We start from the raw sequence: 16,952 nt of genomic DNA on the forward strand, positions 1-16,952 counted from the left end.
GGTCAGCACATTAATCTACAAATCTCACTTCCACAATATGACTGACGCATGGAGAAGTGCTAGATGCAGTCTGCTTTCATTAGCTATGGCTCAGTTGGTAGCACTCTTGCCTGAGTCAAAAGGTTATGGGTTCAAGTGCCACTCCAGGACTTGAGCACAAAAATCAAGACAGACACTGCAGCACAGTACTGAGTGTGGTGCACTATTGGAGGTGTTGTCAGGTAAAAGATCCTATGGCACTCTTTCAAAGAAGAGCAGGGGCATTATCCCCATTGTCCTGGCCAACACTTATCCCACATTCAACATTACAAAAACAAATTATCTGTCATTACTGCTGTTTTGGGACCTTGCTGTGCATAAATTAGCTGCCATATTTCCTACATTGCAGCTGTGATTAAACTTCAAAAGGACTTTGTTGGCTGTGAAGCCTTTTGAAACATCTGGTGATCATGAAAGGTGCTATATAAATGTAAGTATTTTCATAATTAAATGTGCACTGGAGTTTTTTTCTGCTTTACATCATTTTCAGGTAATATCTCTAAATATTACATTTTTAATTTTATGTACAGTGCTGATTTTCTTTAGCAAATTAATTAATACTCCACTTAGTGGAACACATAGCCATGTGACTGAGCGATGGATGCTAGTTCTATCAAGCCTCACATACAAGACCTTGGTTTCACAGGTCAAATTCTTTTGTCACTTGTAACAAATATTGAAATTCCATGCCAGCTTAACAGCATTTGCATCAAGAACAGTTGCAATTTAGATAAACAATCAACCCTGTATCTATCATTACTCTGCACATATCAGTTCTGTGTGTCAAGCTATCTGGTATCTTTAACAGTATGTAGAACTGAGCTACAAATCCCAAAAATATCTGATTGATTAGTGTGACCAGGTATGGTGTTATTCAGCACAGGGAACTGCAGGTTGTCGCAGATACTACTGACTACCTTCGTGTGGGTTGTAGTAGAAAGGTGCTGCAATCAGGCTACAAATAAAGTAGATCAGAAAATGAACATTCCAAATGTTTCAGAAAAAGTATAATTTTTTCAATCAGCAATGCCTTTGAGTTCCCTCTCCCCATGACCATGCTGTTGCCGTCTGATCTTTCCAAGATGACAGCCTGAATTTTTTTTTGCACTTATATGGTGCCTTAAGTGCTTTACAACCAATCAAGTACTTTTTGAAGTGAAGTAATATAGGAGCTGCGCAGCCAATTTACACATAGCAAAGTCTCACAAACAATATGATGTTAACCAGATAATCATTTTTTGTGAATGTTGGTTGAGGGATAAATATTGGCTGGGACACTGGGAAGGATGAGAATTGATACCTGGTTGGAATTATTCGAGTGTTTGCTTTGCTTTGAACATGCCACAGAGTCAGTCCTGGAACATTTGCTCAACAGAGGTAATGGGAGTACAGAAGATTGAAGCAGGGAACACACAAGTCATCAGATGGGACAGGAGGGATTACTGTTAGGTGAAAGACTGGATGAATGGTTGCACTTTTTTTTACTCATTTCATGGGATGTGTGCATTGCTGGCTAGACCAGCATGTATTGCCCTTTCCTAATTGCCCTTGAGAAGGTGGTGGTGAGCTGTCGCCTTGAACTAGTTCTCCGTGTGGTGTAGATAGACCCACAGTGCAGTTAGGGAGGGAATTCCAGGATTTTGACCCAAAGACAGTGAAGGAACGGCGATATATTTCCAAGTCAGGATGGTGAGTGGCTTGGAGGGAACTTCCAGGGGGTGGTATTTCCATCCATCTGCTGCCCTTGTCCTCCAAGATGGTTGTAGTTGTGGGTTTGGAAGGTGCTGTCTAAGGGGGCTTGGTGAGTTTCTGTGTACCATCTAAAAGATGCAATGCAATGCTGCCGCTGTGTGCCGGTGGTGGAGGAAGTGAATGTTTGTGGATGGGGGGCTAACCAAGTGGGATGCTTTGTACTGGGTGGTGTCAAATGTCTTGAGTGTTGTTGGAGCTTCACTCATCCAGGCAAGTGGAGAATATTCCATCACACTCCCAACTTATGCCTTGTAGATGATGGACAAGCTTTGGGGAGCCAGGTGGTGAGATACTCGCTGCAGGATTCCTAGCTTCTGACCTGCTCATGTAGCCACAGTATTTATGTGGCTAGTCCAATCAATAGTAACCCCCAGTAAGTTGATAGTGGGGGATTCAGCAATTGTAATGCCATTGAATGTCAAGGGGTGATGGTTAGATTTTTGTTGGAGATGGTCAATGCCTCGCACTTATGTGGTGCAGTTGTTACTTGCTACTTGTCAGCACAAGCCTGGATATTGTTCAGTCCTTGCTGCATTTGGACGTGGATTGCTTCAGTATCTGTGAAGTCGCAAATGGCATTGAACATTGTGCAATCATCAGCGAACATCCCCATTTCTGACCTTATGATGGAAGGAAGGTCATTCATGAAGCAGCTGAAGATGATTACGCCTAGGACACTACCCTCTGGAACTCCTGCAGTGATATCCTTGAACTGAGATGATTGACCTCCAACAACCACAACCATATACCTTTGTGCTAGGTATGACTCCAACCAGCAGAGAGTTTTCCCCCGATTCCCATTGATTCCAGTTTTGTTAGGGCCCCTTGAGGCCACCCTCGGAAAAATGCTGCATTTATGTCAAGGGCAGTCACTCTCACCTCACCTCCTCAGTTCAGCTCTTTTGCCCACGTAATGAGGTCAGGAGCTGAGTGTCCCCGGCAGAACCCAAAACTAGCATCAGTGAGCAAGTTATTGCTGAGCAAGTGCCGCTTGATAGCATTGCTGATGACCACTTCCATCACTTTACTGATAATGGAGAGTGGATTGATGGGGTGCTAATTGGCCCCATAGCCTTTCTACTATTCAGTTTCATCAGCAGCTTGATATCATTTGGAGTGAATCAAATTGGCTGAAGACTGGCATCCGTGAGGAGGAGGAGGCACTTCTGGCTCAAGAGCATTGCAAATGCTTCAGTCTTATCTTTTGCACTGATGTGCTGGGCTCCCCCATCATTGAGGATGGAGATATTTGTGGAGCCGCCTCCTCCAGTGAGTTGTTTAATTGCCCTCCACCATTCGTGATTGGATGAGGCAGCACTGCACTTGTTCTTAGGGCAACTGGATAACTGGGGTCCACTGTTTAAACGCAGCTGTTGCTTACTTTTTCTTGACAGAACTTTGTCCTTATTACATAGAATATACAGTGCAGAAACAAGCTATTTAGCCCAACCAGTCCATGCTAGTGTTTATCCTCACCACGGGCCTCCTCCCATAGTTCTGAATCTAATTCTTACCAGCCTAACCCCCTATTTTCTTCTCCTTCAATTGCTTATGTAGCTTCCCCTTAAATACATCAGTACTATTTGCCTTACTATTTGCTTGTGGTAATGAGTTCCACATTTCACCACCCTCTGAGTGGAGACGTTTCTTCTGAATTCCCTATTTGATTTCCAGGTAACTATTATATATTATTGGTGTCTAGTTTTGCTCTTTCCCATGCATGGAAGTATTGGCCCATAACCTCTGAGCTCCGGGGGTCATAACTGGTGGGACCCCCAAAGATATGCTGGGGGATCCACCCCTAAAGCCCCCTATAAGGATTGCATGGCCAGCTGAGCTTTTTGTTTCTACTTGCCTCTTCCAGTGCCATTCCAAACAAACTAGAGGTCAGGGCCGTCAGCGACTGTCTCCCAGTTGTCCCCGTCAATATCCACAAACCTTATATCTTGCTTACAGGTCTCTGTGTAGCGGAGACATTGATGTCCAGGAGGTTGTGATCTAGTGACCAATTCACCATGTAGAAGGTCTTTGCTTTTATGAACATCAGATGAACATGGCCAAGCCAATGCAGACATTGTTGGCTTAGCAATGAGTGTATGCTGATGGGATTAGCATACTTGGGAAACTCCTGACTTGGTGCATTTGTCTGGCCAAGCGATGCTGACGATATGTCTGAGACAGAGCTGGTGGAAACTGTTCAGCCTTTTCTCCTGTCTAGCATATGTTGTCCAGGTCTCATCGCTGTAGAGGAGTGCACTGAGGATGCAGGCTTGGTAGACTCACAGTTCGGTGTTCTTAGTCAGGTTGCCATTGTTCCACGTTCTCTTACTCAGCTTGGACATAACAGCTGCAGCTTTTCTTTATTTGTGTCTATATTTTGTCTATATAATATAGCAACCAAAACTGTACAGAGCACTCCAATTGTGGTCTAACCAAGATCTGATACAAGTTTAGCATAACTTATCCCTTGAGAAATAAACCCCAGTGCTTGGTTTGCTTTTGTAATGGCCTTATTGACAAACATCACCATTTTTTATGATTTGTGTATTTGTACTCCCAGATCCCTTTACTTTTCTAGCCTATTTAGATTATTTCTTTCCAAGGAATATATGATTCCTTATTTTTCTTACCAAAATATAATAGCCAATACTTACAATTAGCAAATGAATTTCAATATAGGTATATCCATTCTACAAATTTACAGATGTTTTCTGTGCCAGGCTATGACCACCTCCTATAAGAGAGAATCTAACCATCTCCTCTTGACATTCAATGACATTACCATCACTGAATCCCCCACTCTCATATCCTGGGGGTTATCAGAAACTGAACTGGACCAGCTTTATAAATATTGTAGCTACAATAAGAGGTCAGAGGCTGGGAATTCTGCAGTAAGCACCTCACCCCCCCCCCCCCCACCCCCTCAAAAGCCTATCCACCACCTACAAAGCACAAATCAGGAGTGTGATGGAATACTCTCCACTAGCCTGGAGGAATGCAGCTCCAATAACATTGAAGCCCAATACCTTTCAGGACAAAGCCACCTGCTTAGTCAGCACCCCATCCACCAACTTAAACATTCGTTCCCTCCACCACTGACATACAGTGGCAGCAGTGTGTACTATATACAAGATGCACTGTTGCAACTCACTAAGGTTCCTTTGACAACACCTTCCAAACCTGCAACTCATAACACCTAGCAGGACAAGGGTGGCAGAAGCATGGGAATATCACTGTTAGAGAAAGAAACAGTTAAAGAAGTTCAATTGCTAATTATTAAGTTGTTTAACTAAGTACCTACTTGGTTGTTTAAAAGGGATAACAGCTGAGACTAATGAGGTCTATGGAGAGTTTTATGATGAGCAATAAAACTCTGAAGGAATCTGTCTTGTTTTCGGTCTTCATTTCTAAACAACTATTGGAACCTAACATGGTAGCAGAGGATGGTTCCTGCTTGTAAATAAGAAGATTGAAAACTAAGCTTTCTTTGGACAAAAGGCTGTATTTGGACTTTGCCTTAAAAGCAGAGTGGTTTTGACTCACTCAGAATAAAAGGTTGAATCAAAATGTAGAGTGTCAGGGTATGATTACCCACTGATGTTTTCTGAGTGTCAAACATATGACCAATGAAAAAATGAAGTAACCATGTGGACATGGATTACGTCCTTGCAAAAGCAAAAACAGGGGATGGCTTTGGCACTTGCGCTACCATATGAAACCAAAATAAGCTGAAGAGTATCTTTAGAGCCTGAGCATTTTGACACAGATCTTATCCATTAAATCTAATAAAGTTTCCAAATTTTCATCTATCAAAAAGATTTATTAAGTGCTTACGAATAGTTCGATTTTGACAAATTTAGAAAGGTGGAAAAAAATTCCATAGAGGATTACATAATGGAGCACAGAAGACTATATGTAAGATTGCAAAAGTTCCACCTAGAAATTCCCCAATTGGTGCTGGCATTCAAGTTACTAGACACTGCCAAAGTATTGAATATGGACAGAAGTTAAGTTTGAAGAAAGACATATTCTGCTAGAACAGATGTCAGAAGCTCTTTTTAAAAAAAAAGTTCCTCGGAAAACATTCCTTTCTGGCAGCATTCATGGCGCAAATGAGTCATTTGGTGGTAAGACAGAAAATGGAGCATACGTTGTTAACACAATGGCGAGATTGTTTGGAAACAGGACTCGAGCATCAGTATGAAAGGAGATTGTTTCTAGTTACAAATGAGGACAGAAGCATCTTGGGCAATTATGGCAGGAGAAAAGAATTAGAGATTTATGACAAAAGACGAACCCCAGAAACGCCCAGGATGTGGTCAATTGGTGTCTTAGATGTGATTCAAAACACCATTATGCAACGAACTGTCCTAAATGATATGATAAGGTGTTTGAGATTAAACGTGAGACAGAAAACTCAGAAGAAGATGATGGAGATATTGACCAAAGAAAGGGCATTGTATTAGTTACAAGAAGTTTCAGCCCAGTAATGAATGTCTTGGTGGCAGAGTCCGTCAACTGTGCAGTGCTAGATAGTGCACGTCTACAGTCTGTGGAATAGACTACTTAAAATGCTACCTGGACTCCTTAAATGACAAGGACCGGAAAAAGGTTAAAGAATTTGAGATAAAAACAAAAACTGCGGATGCTGGAAATCCAAAACAAAAATAAAAGTACCTTGAAAAACTCAGCAGGTCTGACAGCATCTGCGGAGAGGAACACAGTTAATGTTTCCAGTCCGTATGACTCTTCAACGAACTAAGGAAAAATAGAAAAGAGGTGAAATATAAGTTGGTTTAAGGGGGGTGGGGGTGGGGGTGGGGGGTGGGACAAGTAGAGCTGGATAGAGGGTCAGTGATAGGGGAGATAGCCAAAAGATGTCATAGATAAAAGGACAAAGAGGTGTTGAAGGTGGTGATATTATCTAAGGAATGTGCTAATAGGTGACATTAAGGGTAGAAAGGACGAACAAGGTACAGATAGCCCTAGTAGGGGTGGGGGGGAAGGGATCGAAATAGGCTAAAAGGTAGAGATAAACAATGGACGGAAATACATAGGTGGGAAAAGAAAAATCTATGTAAATTATCGGAAAGGGGATGAGGATGGAGGAGAGAGTTCATGATCTAAAATTGTTATTCAGTCCAGCAGGCTGTTAAGTGCCTAGTCGGAAGATGAGGTGCTGTTCCTCCAGTTTGCGTTGAGCTTCACTGGAACATTGCAGCAGGCCAAGGACGGACATGTGGGCATGAGAGCAGGGTGGAGTGTTGAAATGGCAAGTGACAGGGAGGTCTGGATCATGCTTGCGGACAGACCGAAAGTGTTCCGCAAAGCGGTCACCCAGTCTGCGTTTGGTCTCTCCAATGTAGAGGAAAATTTGAGAGTTCCACCAGTTTTAGATTTGGAGATGATAATACCCTTTAACCTTCAAAATCTTTAAAAAGGATAGTGATTCCCTGTAAGATAGCTGGAGTCAATCATGTCATCAGCACGGATGTACTGTCTAGCGAAATACCATTACTGTTGAGCAGACCATCGATGAAGAAAGCGCAAATGAAGCTGGACATGGAAAATAACAAGGCCATTGTATTTGGAAAACCTGTGGATTTACAATTTATACAAGCTAGACACTATATTCCTTTAATGAAACTTAACTTTTCTACTGAGGAGATTAAAGAAGTATTATAAGCATCCAGGGATAGGAATTTGGAAGACCAAAAGCAAATTGTGTTAAAATTGTATCAGCAGTTTGTCCATCTTTCTAATCAAAGAATAAAAATTTTGCTAAGGGTGCAGGAATAAGGGATGGAGAGTATGCTAAACTTAGAGGAGATAAGTGATAGATGTGATATATGTAAGAAATACAGAGGGACTCCGTCACAACCAATAGTGAGTCTACCTTTAGCGAGGGATTTCAATGATGATGTGGTGATGGATTTAAAGGTGTGGGATAAAGAAAGGAACATTTTTGTTTTACATTTCGCAGATTTGACAACAAGGTTTAACCAGTACTATATAGTAAAGTGAAGAAAATAATTGTGGATCAGGTGATAAAGAAGTAGATAGGGACCAGTTCTGTCGAAGGGTCATGAGGACTCGAAACGTCAACTCTTTTCTTCTCCGCCGATGCTGCCAGACCTGCTGAGTTTTTCCAGGTAATTCTGTTTTTGTTTAGGGACCAGATTGGGACCACCAGTGAAATTCCTCACTGATAATTGGGGGGAATTTGCTAATGACGAGTTTCGGGGTATGTGCGAAAACATGAATATAATAGTTTTGAATACCATAGCTGAAAGCCCCTTTAGTTATGGAGTATGTGAAAGGAATCACGCGGTTATAGATGAGATGCTTCATAAAATATTGACGAATAGACAAGCTGTAAATTAACATCAGCTCCAGCATAGGCTATCCATGCCAAGAATTCACTGCAGATGGTTGGGGGCTATGGTCTATATCAGTTGGTTTTTGATAGAAACCCAAAAATTCCTTCAGTCCTGAGTGATCATCCCCCAGCTTGGCAGGGAACTACGATTAGTTTTACCTTTTCTGAGCATTTAAATGCACTACACATGAGTAGAAGAGTGTTCCTTAAAGCCAAAGTTTCAGAAAGAATTCAGCGAGTTCTAAGACACAATGTATGACCGCCGGAAATTATTTTCAATCAGGGAGACATGGTGTACTATAAGAGAGAAGGACTTAACAAGTGGAAAAGTCCAGGAAAGATTATAGGTAAAGATGGTAAATCAGTCATTTTACAACATGGAAACCAGACTATACGGGCACGCTCATTAAGGTTAGTTGGCGCAGAATACAAATTTGCGGGTTCAGAAAGTGTAGGAAGGGACCAGGAACCATGTACTTCTCATACCCATATGTTGCATGATTGTAAGGACCAGGTAGCTGAAGCTGACAAGGTATCTGAAGATGGAGACAGTAATTTGGACAAAGATGACGAAGCGATTTGTCCCAGAGGGCAACTGCCGAAAGCTGGCACTAAAGTTATGTACTTGCCGGAAGGAGCCAGTCAATAGCAGGATGTGACGATTGTAAGTAGAGCAAGGAAGGCCACTGGAAAATATAAAAAAAACTGGTTAAATGTACACGGTAACCCTATGGATTGGGAACATGAAGTATAAAATTGGAAGGCACGACAACGCAGTATCAGTTCAGACAGTGGGTCTGGGAGCGAACATGCTTCTAGGAAGAGATCACAAACTGCTGAAAGAACATCTATGAATCGGAGAGAGAGATTAAACAGTAACAGTCCGGAGCGTGATGGAGGGTATAGCTTAACAAGGTCAAGGAATATGGCACAGACTAGTAATGCTACAAGGTGCAGAAGCGAGAAGTCTTAGTAGCTTCATACAAATTAGATGATAAATTAATAAAGGATGCCAAACAGCAAGAACTACATAGTTGGAAAGAATTTGAGGTATACACAGAGGTGCCAGACAGGGGACAACCAGCTCTGTCTCATAGATGGATATGCATGGAAAAGGTGCTTCCTGTTGGGACTTATAAAGCTAAAGTCAGGCTGGTGGCACGCGGGTTTGAAAGTAAATTGGGTGGCTGGAATATAGAGTAGATTCACCTATGGCAGGAAAAGTTATACTCTCAGAATCACAGTGCAGAAGAGGCCCTTTGCTCCATTGAGTCTGCACCGATACGTGAGAAACACCTGACCTACCTACCTAATCCCATTTACCAGCACTTGGCCCATAGCCTTGAATGTTATGATGTGCCAAGTGCTCATCCAGGTACAAATCAGGCCATTGTTTTTTTTGAGATTTCTTTCTAAATATAAGCCTGGATTTTGTGATTGAAATAATAGTGAAGATTTCAATACTCACTGTTATTAAAGTGTAAATTAGACAGCAACTTCTGGTGTGTGCACATATGCAATTAAATGTGGAAATCAGGAAATTGCAGCCCTGATTGCCTTGCTTTTTCAGAAGCTGTGCCACACTGCTATCTCAGTGAGAGATTCAGCATTGAATTATATGTAACAGTGCGAAACTTGTGTAATTGTGTGACCACTAAACCCAGAAAGATTAGGACTTGTGCATCAAAGTGTAAGTAAATTTTTAACAGTGTGATAAGTCCTAATTGCCCCCAAACAACCTCTCCTGATATTGAAAATGTATTTTTAATAGTGGAGTCTCATTCCTTCAGATTTTTATTATTGTTGAAGGTTTAAAAAGTTAGTCTTTTAAAAAACATTTTCTTCTGTCTTTTATTGTGCTCTCTTAATCCAATCTTTCTTTCCCTCTCTTTATTTTGTTTTCTGTACATGATTTGATATTGAATTAAATATTTCCTGGTTTAGACTTTGCTTGGCATAATAGGGACTTTTCAGTCTAATTCGTTAAGGAGACGTGAAGTTCCTTGTCCTATTCACACAGGTCTCTGATCCTTTTAGAGGGATGCTGCGCTATTCTGGATTTCGAATTTCTCAAATTGCAGTGCAAAAACCATAGAACATCTGTGGACATGGGGTATGTGCAATGATTGGTGAGCACCATTTGTTCACTGCTGAGCTCAAAATCTAGACGATAACCTCTCTTTCAAGTGGCAATAATCGTCTTTCTATAGTTCCATGCTGAGAAATGCACACAATCAAACTACAGTCTGACTTTTATGCCTTGCTTTTATTAAGTTCTAAGTAGCTGCATGTTATATTTTAGGAAGAATACTACATACAATTACATGTTTTTGAGTGTTCATTTTTACTTTAGACAGAAGTGAGAAAACCTCACTCTATAGGGACCAATGTACAAGTGTGCAATGTAAGCAGTTACAGAAAACGATATTCCCTTTACTGAGTGTTCACAGTACAGAACACTATTTCCTGGATACTATGTCGGCCAGACCAAATAGCCTCACATATACCTAGCCTCCCTTCCTTTAACAGAATCCCAGCATGAAGTTTAATTCTTTAAACTCTTGGGAAAGTCTGCAAGTTGTGGATCCCAATCTAAAGCTAATGACCTGCAGAAGAAATGTACTTGGTGGGTGATTTCTCACTTCTTACTTTCTTATGTTGCTCCTAATATAAGTATTTTGTTTACATCCACAAAGAGATAATGAGATCAGTTTGGCTGTGTGTGAATAGTAATTATGCCAAATGGAAGGAGAATACCCAGTCTGCTACATGTTTTGCCAGAATACCTGGGCTAAATTCAGTAAAATTTATTAGCAAACATCATGGAGAGAATTTTCCCTCCATTGGGGGTGGCGTTGTGCGGTGGCGGGCGCGGACCCAATCAGGTCCATGCTGCCATTTAACATGGGCGGGCCAATTAAGTCCTGCCCAGCGTGATGCGCACCCGGAAGCGCTGTGCACTTTCTCTGGGGGTGGGGGTTCCCTGAGTCAGGAGTGCACGTGCAAAAGTGCGCAGAAACCTCCGAGGCACAGAGGTGTCTCAGGGAGATGAATGTTAAGTTTTTAAAATTTTAAGTGGGACATGTCAATGAACTTTAATGAAAAAATTTATTTAATTTATAAACCCTTCATGAAACCTCATCCCGCCCGTGGATGAGGCTCCATGAATAAGGTGAAGACTGCCTGGGCTCTTCGCCTGCCCGCCAACCTTAAGGTTGGACCGGCAGCTTTCTCAATAGGCTTAATTAGGTAATTAATGGCCTTAACAGGCCTTTGTCAGTTTGGCAGGTGCGCAGCCGACTCGAAAATCTAAATGACACGCGATGACGTTGGGATTCCTGCCCAACGTCATCCCGCGTCATTTTACACTTCAACGACCGGGCCCTGCCCCCGCTTGCCAAGTTGAAGAATCAGCCCATGGTTTTTTTTTTACTTATTTCAAATCAGTCGAATAGATTTATGTACAATTTCTAAATAATTATGTTCAAAGAAAGCAACACCATATACTTTTTTAAAATAAAAGCATTTACTAAATATATTCTTAATATAGTTAGAGTAAATGGGAGAAACTTTTGTGATGGTCTGCAGACTGAAAATGCATAAAGACAATATAACATTGTGATACTGATTGTGGACCAGGGCCACATTTCACGTTGTATTTTTCAAGACACATACATACGTGCACAGTTGAATATAATAGTTTTTCTGTGAAGATGCCATGCATTTTAAGATGCTGCAGAATTACATTCCAGGCAATTTTTTGTTTTGCAATTATGCACAAACAAACAATGCACCTATTCTATTTTGAATTCGCTCCAACCTCTCTTAGTTATGATACATACAGCAGTTCTTGGGAGTGGTAGAAATAACATTAGCATGCACTAACATTTGGAATTATATGAATGCAGGAAGGAAGTTCCATTGTTTTTATTATGCTGAGATCATACCCTGCTTAAGAATTATGTTATGTATATTTATTTGGCAATCAAATAGCACATTGAGAGCTATGGTACAAAGGTACTTAGTGTGTCAGAACAATCACTAACACACACACACACACACACACACACACACACACACACACACACACACACACACACACACACACACACACACACACACACACTTCTTCATACAGTTGTCCAGCAATTATATGGAATTGTGGGATCATGAAAATTAAATGTGACATTTTATTTCTGCTTTAAAGCAATTCCGAAGTTTGTTTTTGGATTCATTTGATTCGGAATGCTGGAGTTAAAATTAGCCAATGAGAGCACAACTGCAGATATTGCTTTGGCAGCAAAATCTCTCTGCTCGCCTGTCGTTCTTGTCAGTGATCCAGTAGCAGTGAAAATTACACAGTGTGAAGCATTTATTTTGAATTAAAAGAATGATTTATATTAAGAAAACTGAAATATGCTGAAAAGGTATGTATGTAGCTAAGAAATTATTAGTGGTTAAAATACTGACTCAGTTAAGCCACTGATCAGTAGGATGGCTCATGAAGCAATATTAGACTAGAACATTCCATGATTGCTTACAGCAAACAAACATGGACTGTTTATGTTATGTATTAGCTAGGCGAATGTAACTGGGGCATTACATTCTGTTCAATATAGATCACCCGGATTCATATCATAAGGACCAGGATTAGATTTTTAGAATTAGATTTTAGATTTACAGGAAATTGTGATTTACAAAACAAGATCAGGTTACACAAGAACTGTATTTAAATTCAACCACGAGACCATATTTCCAATTCTTTACGGATAGTTTAGCCAAAGGGCCACAGAGAGGCATCTAATCAACATAACTGCAGTAATCCTAATTGTGTCTCCTGCAGGCATAGTTACCATGGATGATTCATCTTATGTGGAACTTAATAGCAAATTAACATCAGCCAGTAAAATGGAGGAAAAGCAAATGAAAGCAATGGAAGAACTGGTTGCAACAGAAAATCGCTATCTCACTTTGCTACAGCTGTGTGCAACAGTTTTCCGGAACCATTTACAATTCAAACAGGTAACCACCTTTCAGAAAGTGTGTGTGATTTGAGAGAAGAAAAATGTTACAGGTTAACACTGTTCCAAAGCTTGGACTTAAATTTAAAATTAGAGGCAGAATTTTCTGTGGTCACTTCTGTTAAAATTAAGTAGTTCAGGAGGTCTTGATAGGTCAGTCTGCACATGATAAGAATGAACAAGTAGGATAGATAAAAATAACAATTAAATATAACAAACAACGATGAATTTAGCAAAAAGTATGAGATGAAGAAGACAGACCAGTCAAATGCAGGAACAAGACATTGGGCAAAAAAAAAGAAAAAGGAATACTTTAAATACTTAATGAATTCCAAGGGTAGTGGTCAGACTGTGTGTTGATCTGATATTGCCTTTTGAGAGTTCCCTTAATTTTCAACCACTCCAAGCAGTAAATGGACCACGCACCATTTGTAAAAACTATCCAACTTTCTCCTCAAGAGGATAAGCACCACAGAAACGTAGGGCAGAATTTTACACTGATTGGGTAGATGCACGCCCAACCTGATCGGATGTGAAATCACGCAAGATGACGTCAGGTGAGCATCCCGACGTCATCCGTTTTGGTCGGCAGGCACCCGCAAAAGTTGGAAGAGCGCCCACTGACAATTAAGAGGGCAATTAGGCACCTTTAATGGCGCAATTGTCTGGCATTTTATGTAGCCCGTCCAACCTTATGGTTGGTGGACGGGCAAACTGACCAGGCAGACTTTGCATTTTTCAATAAACCTCGTCCACGGGTGAGAAGAGATTTCCATGATGAAATAAAATATAAATAAATTTCCACGGACAGCATTTTCATAAGCTAAATTTCTAGGTGACTGATTATCTTGCATGGATACTTTTTTTTCAGCTTTTGAAACCTTTATTTTTGCTGTTTTGGATCTTCAGCTCCCTGAGGCAGCCATCTGCCTCTGGGGAGCTTTGTCAGCACAGGCCTGCACCGGCATTGACGTCATCGCCCACCCCCTGAGCCTGTAGCCAGCGTGAAATCACAGTTGGGGGCCGATTGCGGCCAGTGGTCCGTTTCCCGGCCGATCCTGCTGCCTGAAAATTCAGGCCATACGGTTTTATGCTCTCTTGCTGGTGGGTTTGAAAGCCAGTGTGTAGCCTGCCCGGTGCTTACCTGTCCACCCCCGACCTGTCTCCCATTTTACGTCGGAGTTGCGGAGGCGCAGGCAGTCTGCCCACCCTTGGGCTTATTGGGGCCCTTATATGGTCAATTAATAGCCACTTAAGTGCCTCAGCCCATCTACCTGCTAATTTACTTGCAGCAATGGAGACCCATGCCAAGTGGGTAGCCCAGCAGTTTTAGCTGCGTGAGCTGGTTTTGGGCAAGGAGAAAGTACCCTCCTTTGAGGGACCCTGTGCCCATCAGAGGCACCCTTCAAAGTCATATCCCCTTTGAACCTTTCACCCCCGTCATTTCAAACTCGGCCCCACCCCTAACCCCTCACCCTCACCTTTGTTGGGGCCTGCCAACCAATACCCTGGACTCACCTTCAGTCCAGCCTCCATTAGCTCCTCTTCGTTGGGGACTAGTTGTAGTCCCAGCAGTGGCTATTGCTTGAACCTGGCACTGCTGGGATTACAGAGCTGCTGGCCAATCAGATTGGCTGGCAGCTCTTTAAAGGCAGAACTACCTCCCCAGATGTGGGTGGAACACTCACCCTTAGTCAATTAACACCCCCGCCAAATATTAAAATGCTGTGGGGCAGCCTGTATTAACAGAGATGCTTTTCTGCTGGCCCTCCGAGGCAGGAAACCCCGCCATCTAAAAAAGTCCTGCCCATAGAAAAATTTAAGCCACAGAAGGAAGCCAGCCGCAAAGGAGTTATCTAGCCTAATCCATCTTCCAGCTTTTGGTCTGCAGCCTTATAAGTTACAGCACTTGGAGTACATATTCAAGAGCTTTCTAAAAATATGATGAGGATTTCTACCTCTATCAGCTTTGCAAGCAATGAGTTCCAGACCCCTACCACACCTGGGCGAAAAACATTTCCCCTCAACTGCCCTCTAATCCCTTCTGCAAATTATTTTAATTCCATGGACCCAGTTGATCTTACTGCTAATGGAAATAGGTCCTTCCTATCCATTCTGTCTAGGCCCTTCATAATTTTATACACCTCAATTAAATCTCCCTCAGCTTCCTCTGTTCTAGCTTATACAACCTTTCCTCATAGCTAAAATTCTCCATTCCTTGCAACATCCTTTTAAATTTCTCCTGTGCCCTCTCCAGTGTCATCACATCCTTCCTGTAATGTAGTGACCAGAACTATAGGCAGTATTCTAGCTATGTTCTAACTAGAGTCCTATTCAGTTCTAGCATAAACTCCCTGCTCTGAAACCCCGTGACTTACTTAGACTTAGATTTAGCCCCATCAGTTCCATGCGTGACAATGGGCAGTAAGAGTTTGTCACCGGCCCTGGTCCATCACAATCTCTTACGCTCCACCCCAGGCGTTCCACTCTTAGAGCTCCTCCTTAAATGTACTTAATCAGGTTTTCTTTGGCCAGCTTGGTAGTGCCCATTCTCCTGCCCTCCTGATGTGACATATTCCCCGGGTGATGAAATATGTTTCCTGCCAGCCTCAGTGACCTCTCCATCTCCTGAAGGCCCCTCTGACCAGTCCTCTGTTTTCCATTGTTGGTAATGTTGTGTCTCCATGTGATTCCCAGGATCATGGAAGAGAAAAACAAAGCTTTGCTGTTCTCTTCCATGGCTGACATAGATTGCAGTTGGTACTACTGTGGACGTGTAGAGTCGCAACTTCAAGGCTGTGCTGATGGTATTGAATGCCCAGACCATGTGGAGCTGCTGGAAGACCATTGCTGCTTTGCCGATTCTTGTGTAGATGTTAATCTCTATGTCATCCTCCCTGGAGATGTTATTTCTTGGGTATAGAAAATGGTTGATGTTCTTGATACCCTGTTGTTGTCAAGTTGTCATTGTCTTGGTCTTCTCACAGCCGATCCATAGACCAACCTTGGTTTACCACTCTCGAGATTGGTGGTCATGTCTTGGAATGTGTGCAATTCTTCGGCCAGCAAAACATTGTTATCTGCAAAATCCAGGTCCTTCGACTGTGGTGTTGCTACAGGTTGCCAAAGTCTACACCCACCATTGTCTTTCTCATGATGAAATCGATCACCAAGAGGAAAAGGAATGAGGAGAGTATGAAGCTTTACTGTACTTCTGTGATGATGTTGAAGGAGTCTGTGATGCCTGTCCTGATCTTGATGCAGCAGCTGGAGTTGCGGTATAAGGCTTTGAAAATGTTAATGTATCACGCCAGGATGGTGTGCTGTCTTACGATGTACCAGATTGACTGCTGATGGATACTATCGAAAGCTCTTTTGAAATCAATGAAGTTGATAACAAGTCGCATCTGATACTCTAGGCTTTGCTGTGTGATGTTCCTGAGTGTAAAGTTCTGCTCGCAGCATGATCTACCACCACGGAAACATGCCTATTCTTCATGAAGGGTACTGTTTCCTCCTCCTTTCAATCTGTTGAGGAGCCTGATGCTGAAGACTTTGCCGGCACTGACAGCAGTGTTATGCCCCTCCAATTGTTGCTTTTGCTAAGGTCCCCTTTTTTAGGCAGCTTGATGATTACTCCTTGCCTCCAGTTGTCCTGGACGTCCTCCACAGTCCAGATCTTGTTGAACAGGTCCATGAGCTCATTGTATTGGTGTTCTTGCCATGTTGTGATAGCTCTGCTGGTATCTCATCAATCCCAG

The 16,952-nt window shown here is 42.0% G+C and overlaps 1 protein-coding gene across 1 annotated transcript in view; it reads left to right on the plus strand.

Annotated features, from left to right (window-relative positions):
• Positions 1 to 16,952, plus strand: part of arhgef37 (Rho guanine nucleotide exchange factor (GEF) 37) — a 127,602-nt gene that overhangs the window by 11,456 nt on the left and 99,194 nt on the right. The window contains exon 2 of the mRNA XM_041193111.1: positions 13,014 to 13,192. Coding sequence (XP_041049045.1) covers positions 13,025 to 13,192 — 168 coding nt within the window. The 5' untranslated portion in view covers positions 13,014 to 13,024. The remainder of the gene's footprint in view (positions 1 to 13,013; positions 13,193 to 16,952) is intronic.

Source organism: Carcharodon carcharias, chromosome 8 (assembly GCF_017639515.1).
Source record: "Carcharodon carcharias isolate sCarCar2 chromosome 8, sCarCar2.pri, whole genome shotgun sequence".
Classification (NCBI taxonomy): Eukaryota; Metazoa; Chordata; class Chondrichthyes; order Lamniformes; family Lamnidae; genus Carcharodon; species Carcharodon carcharias.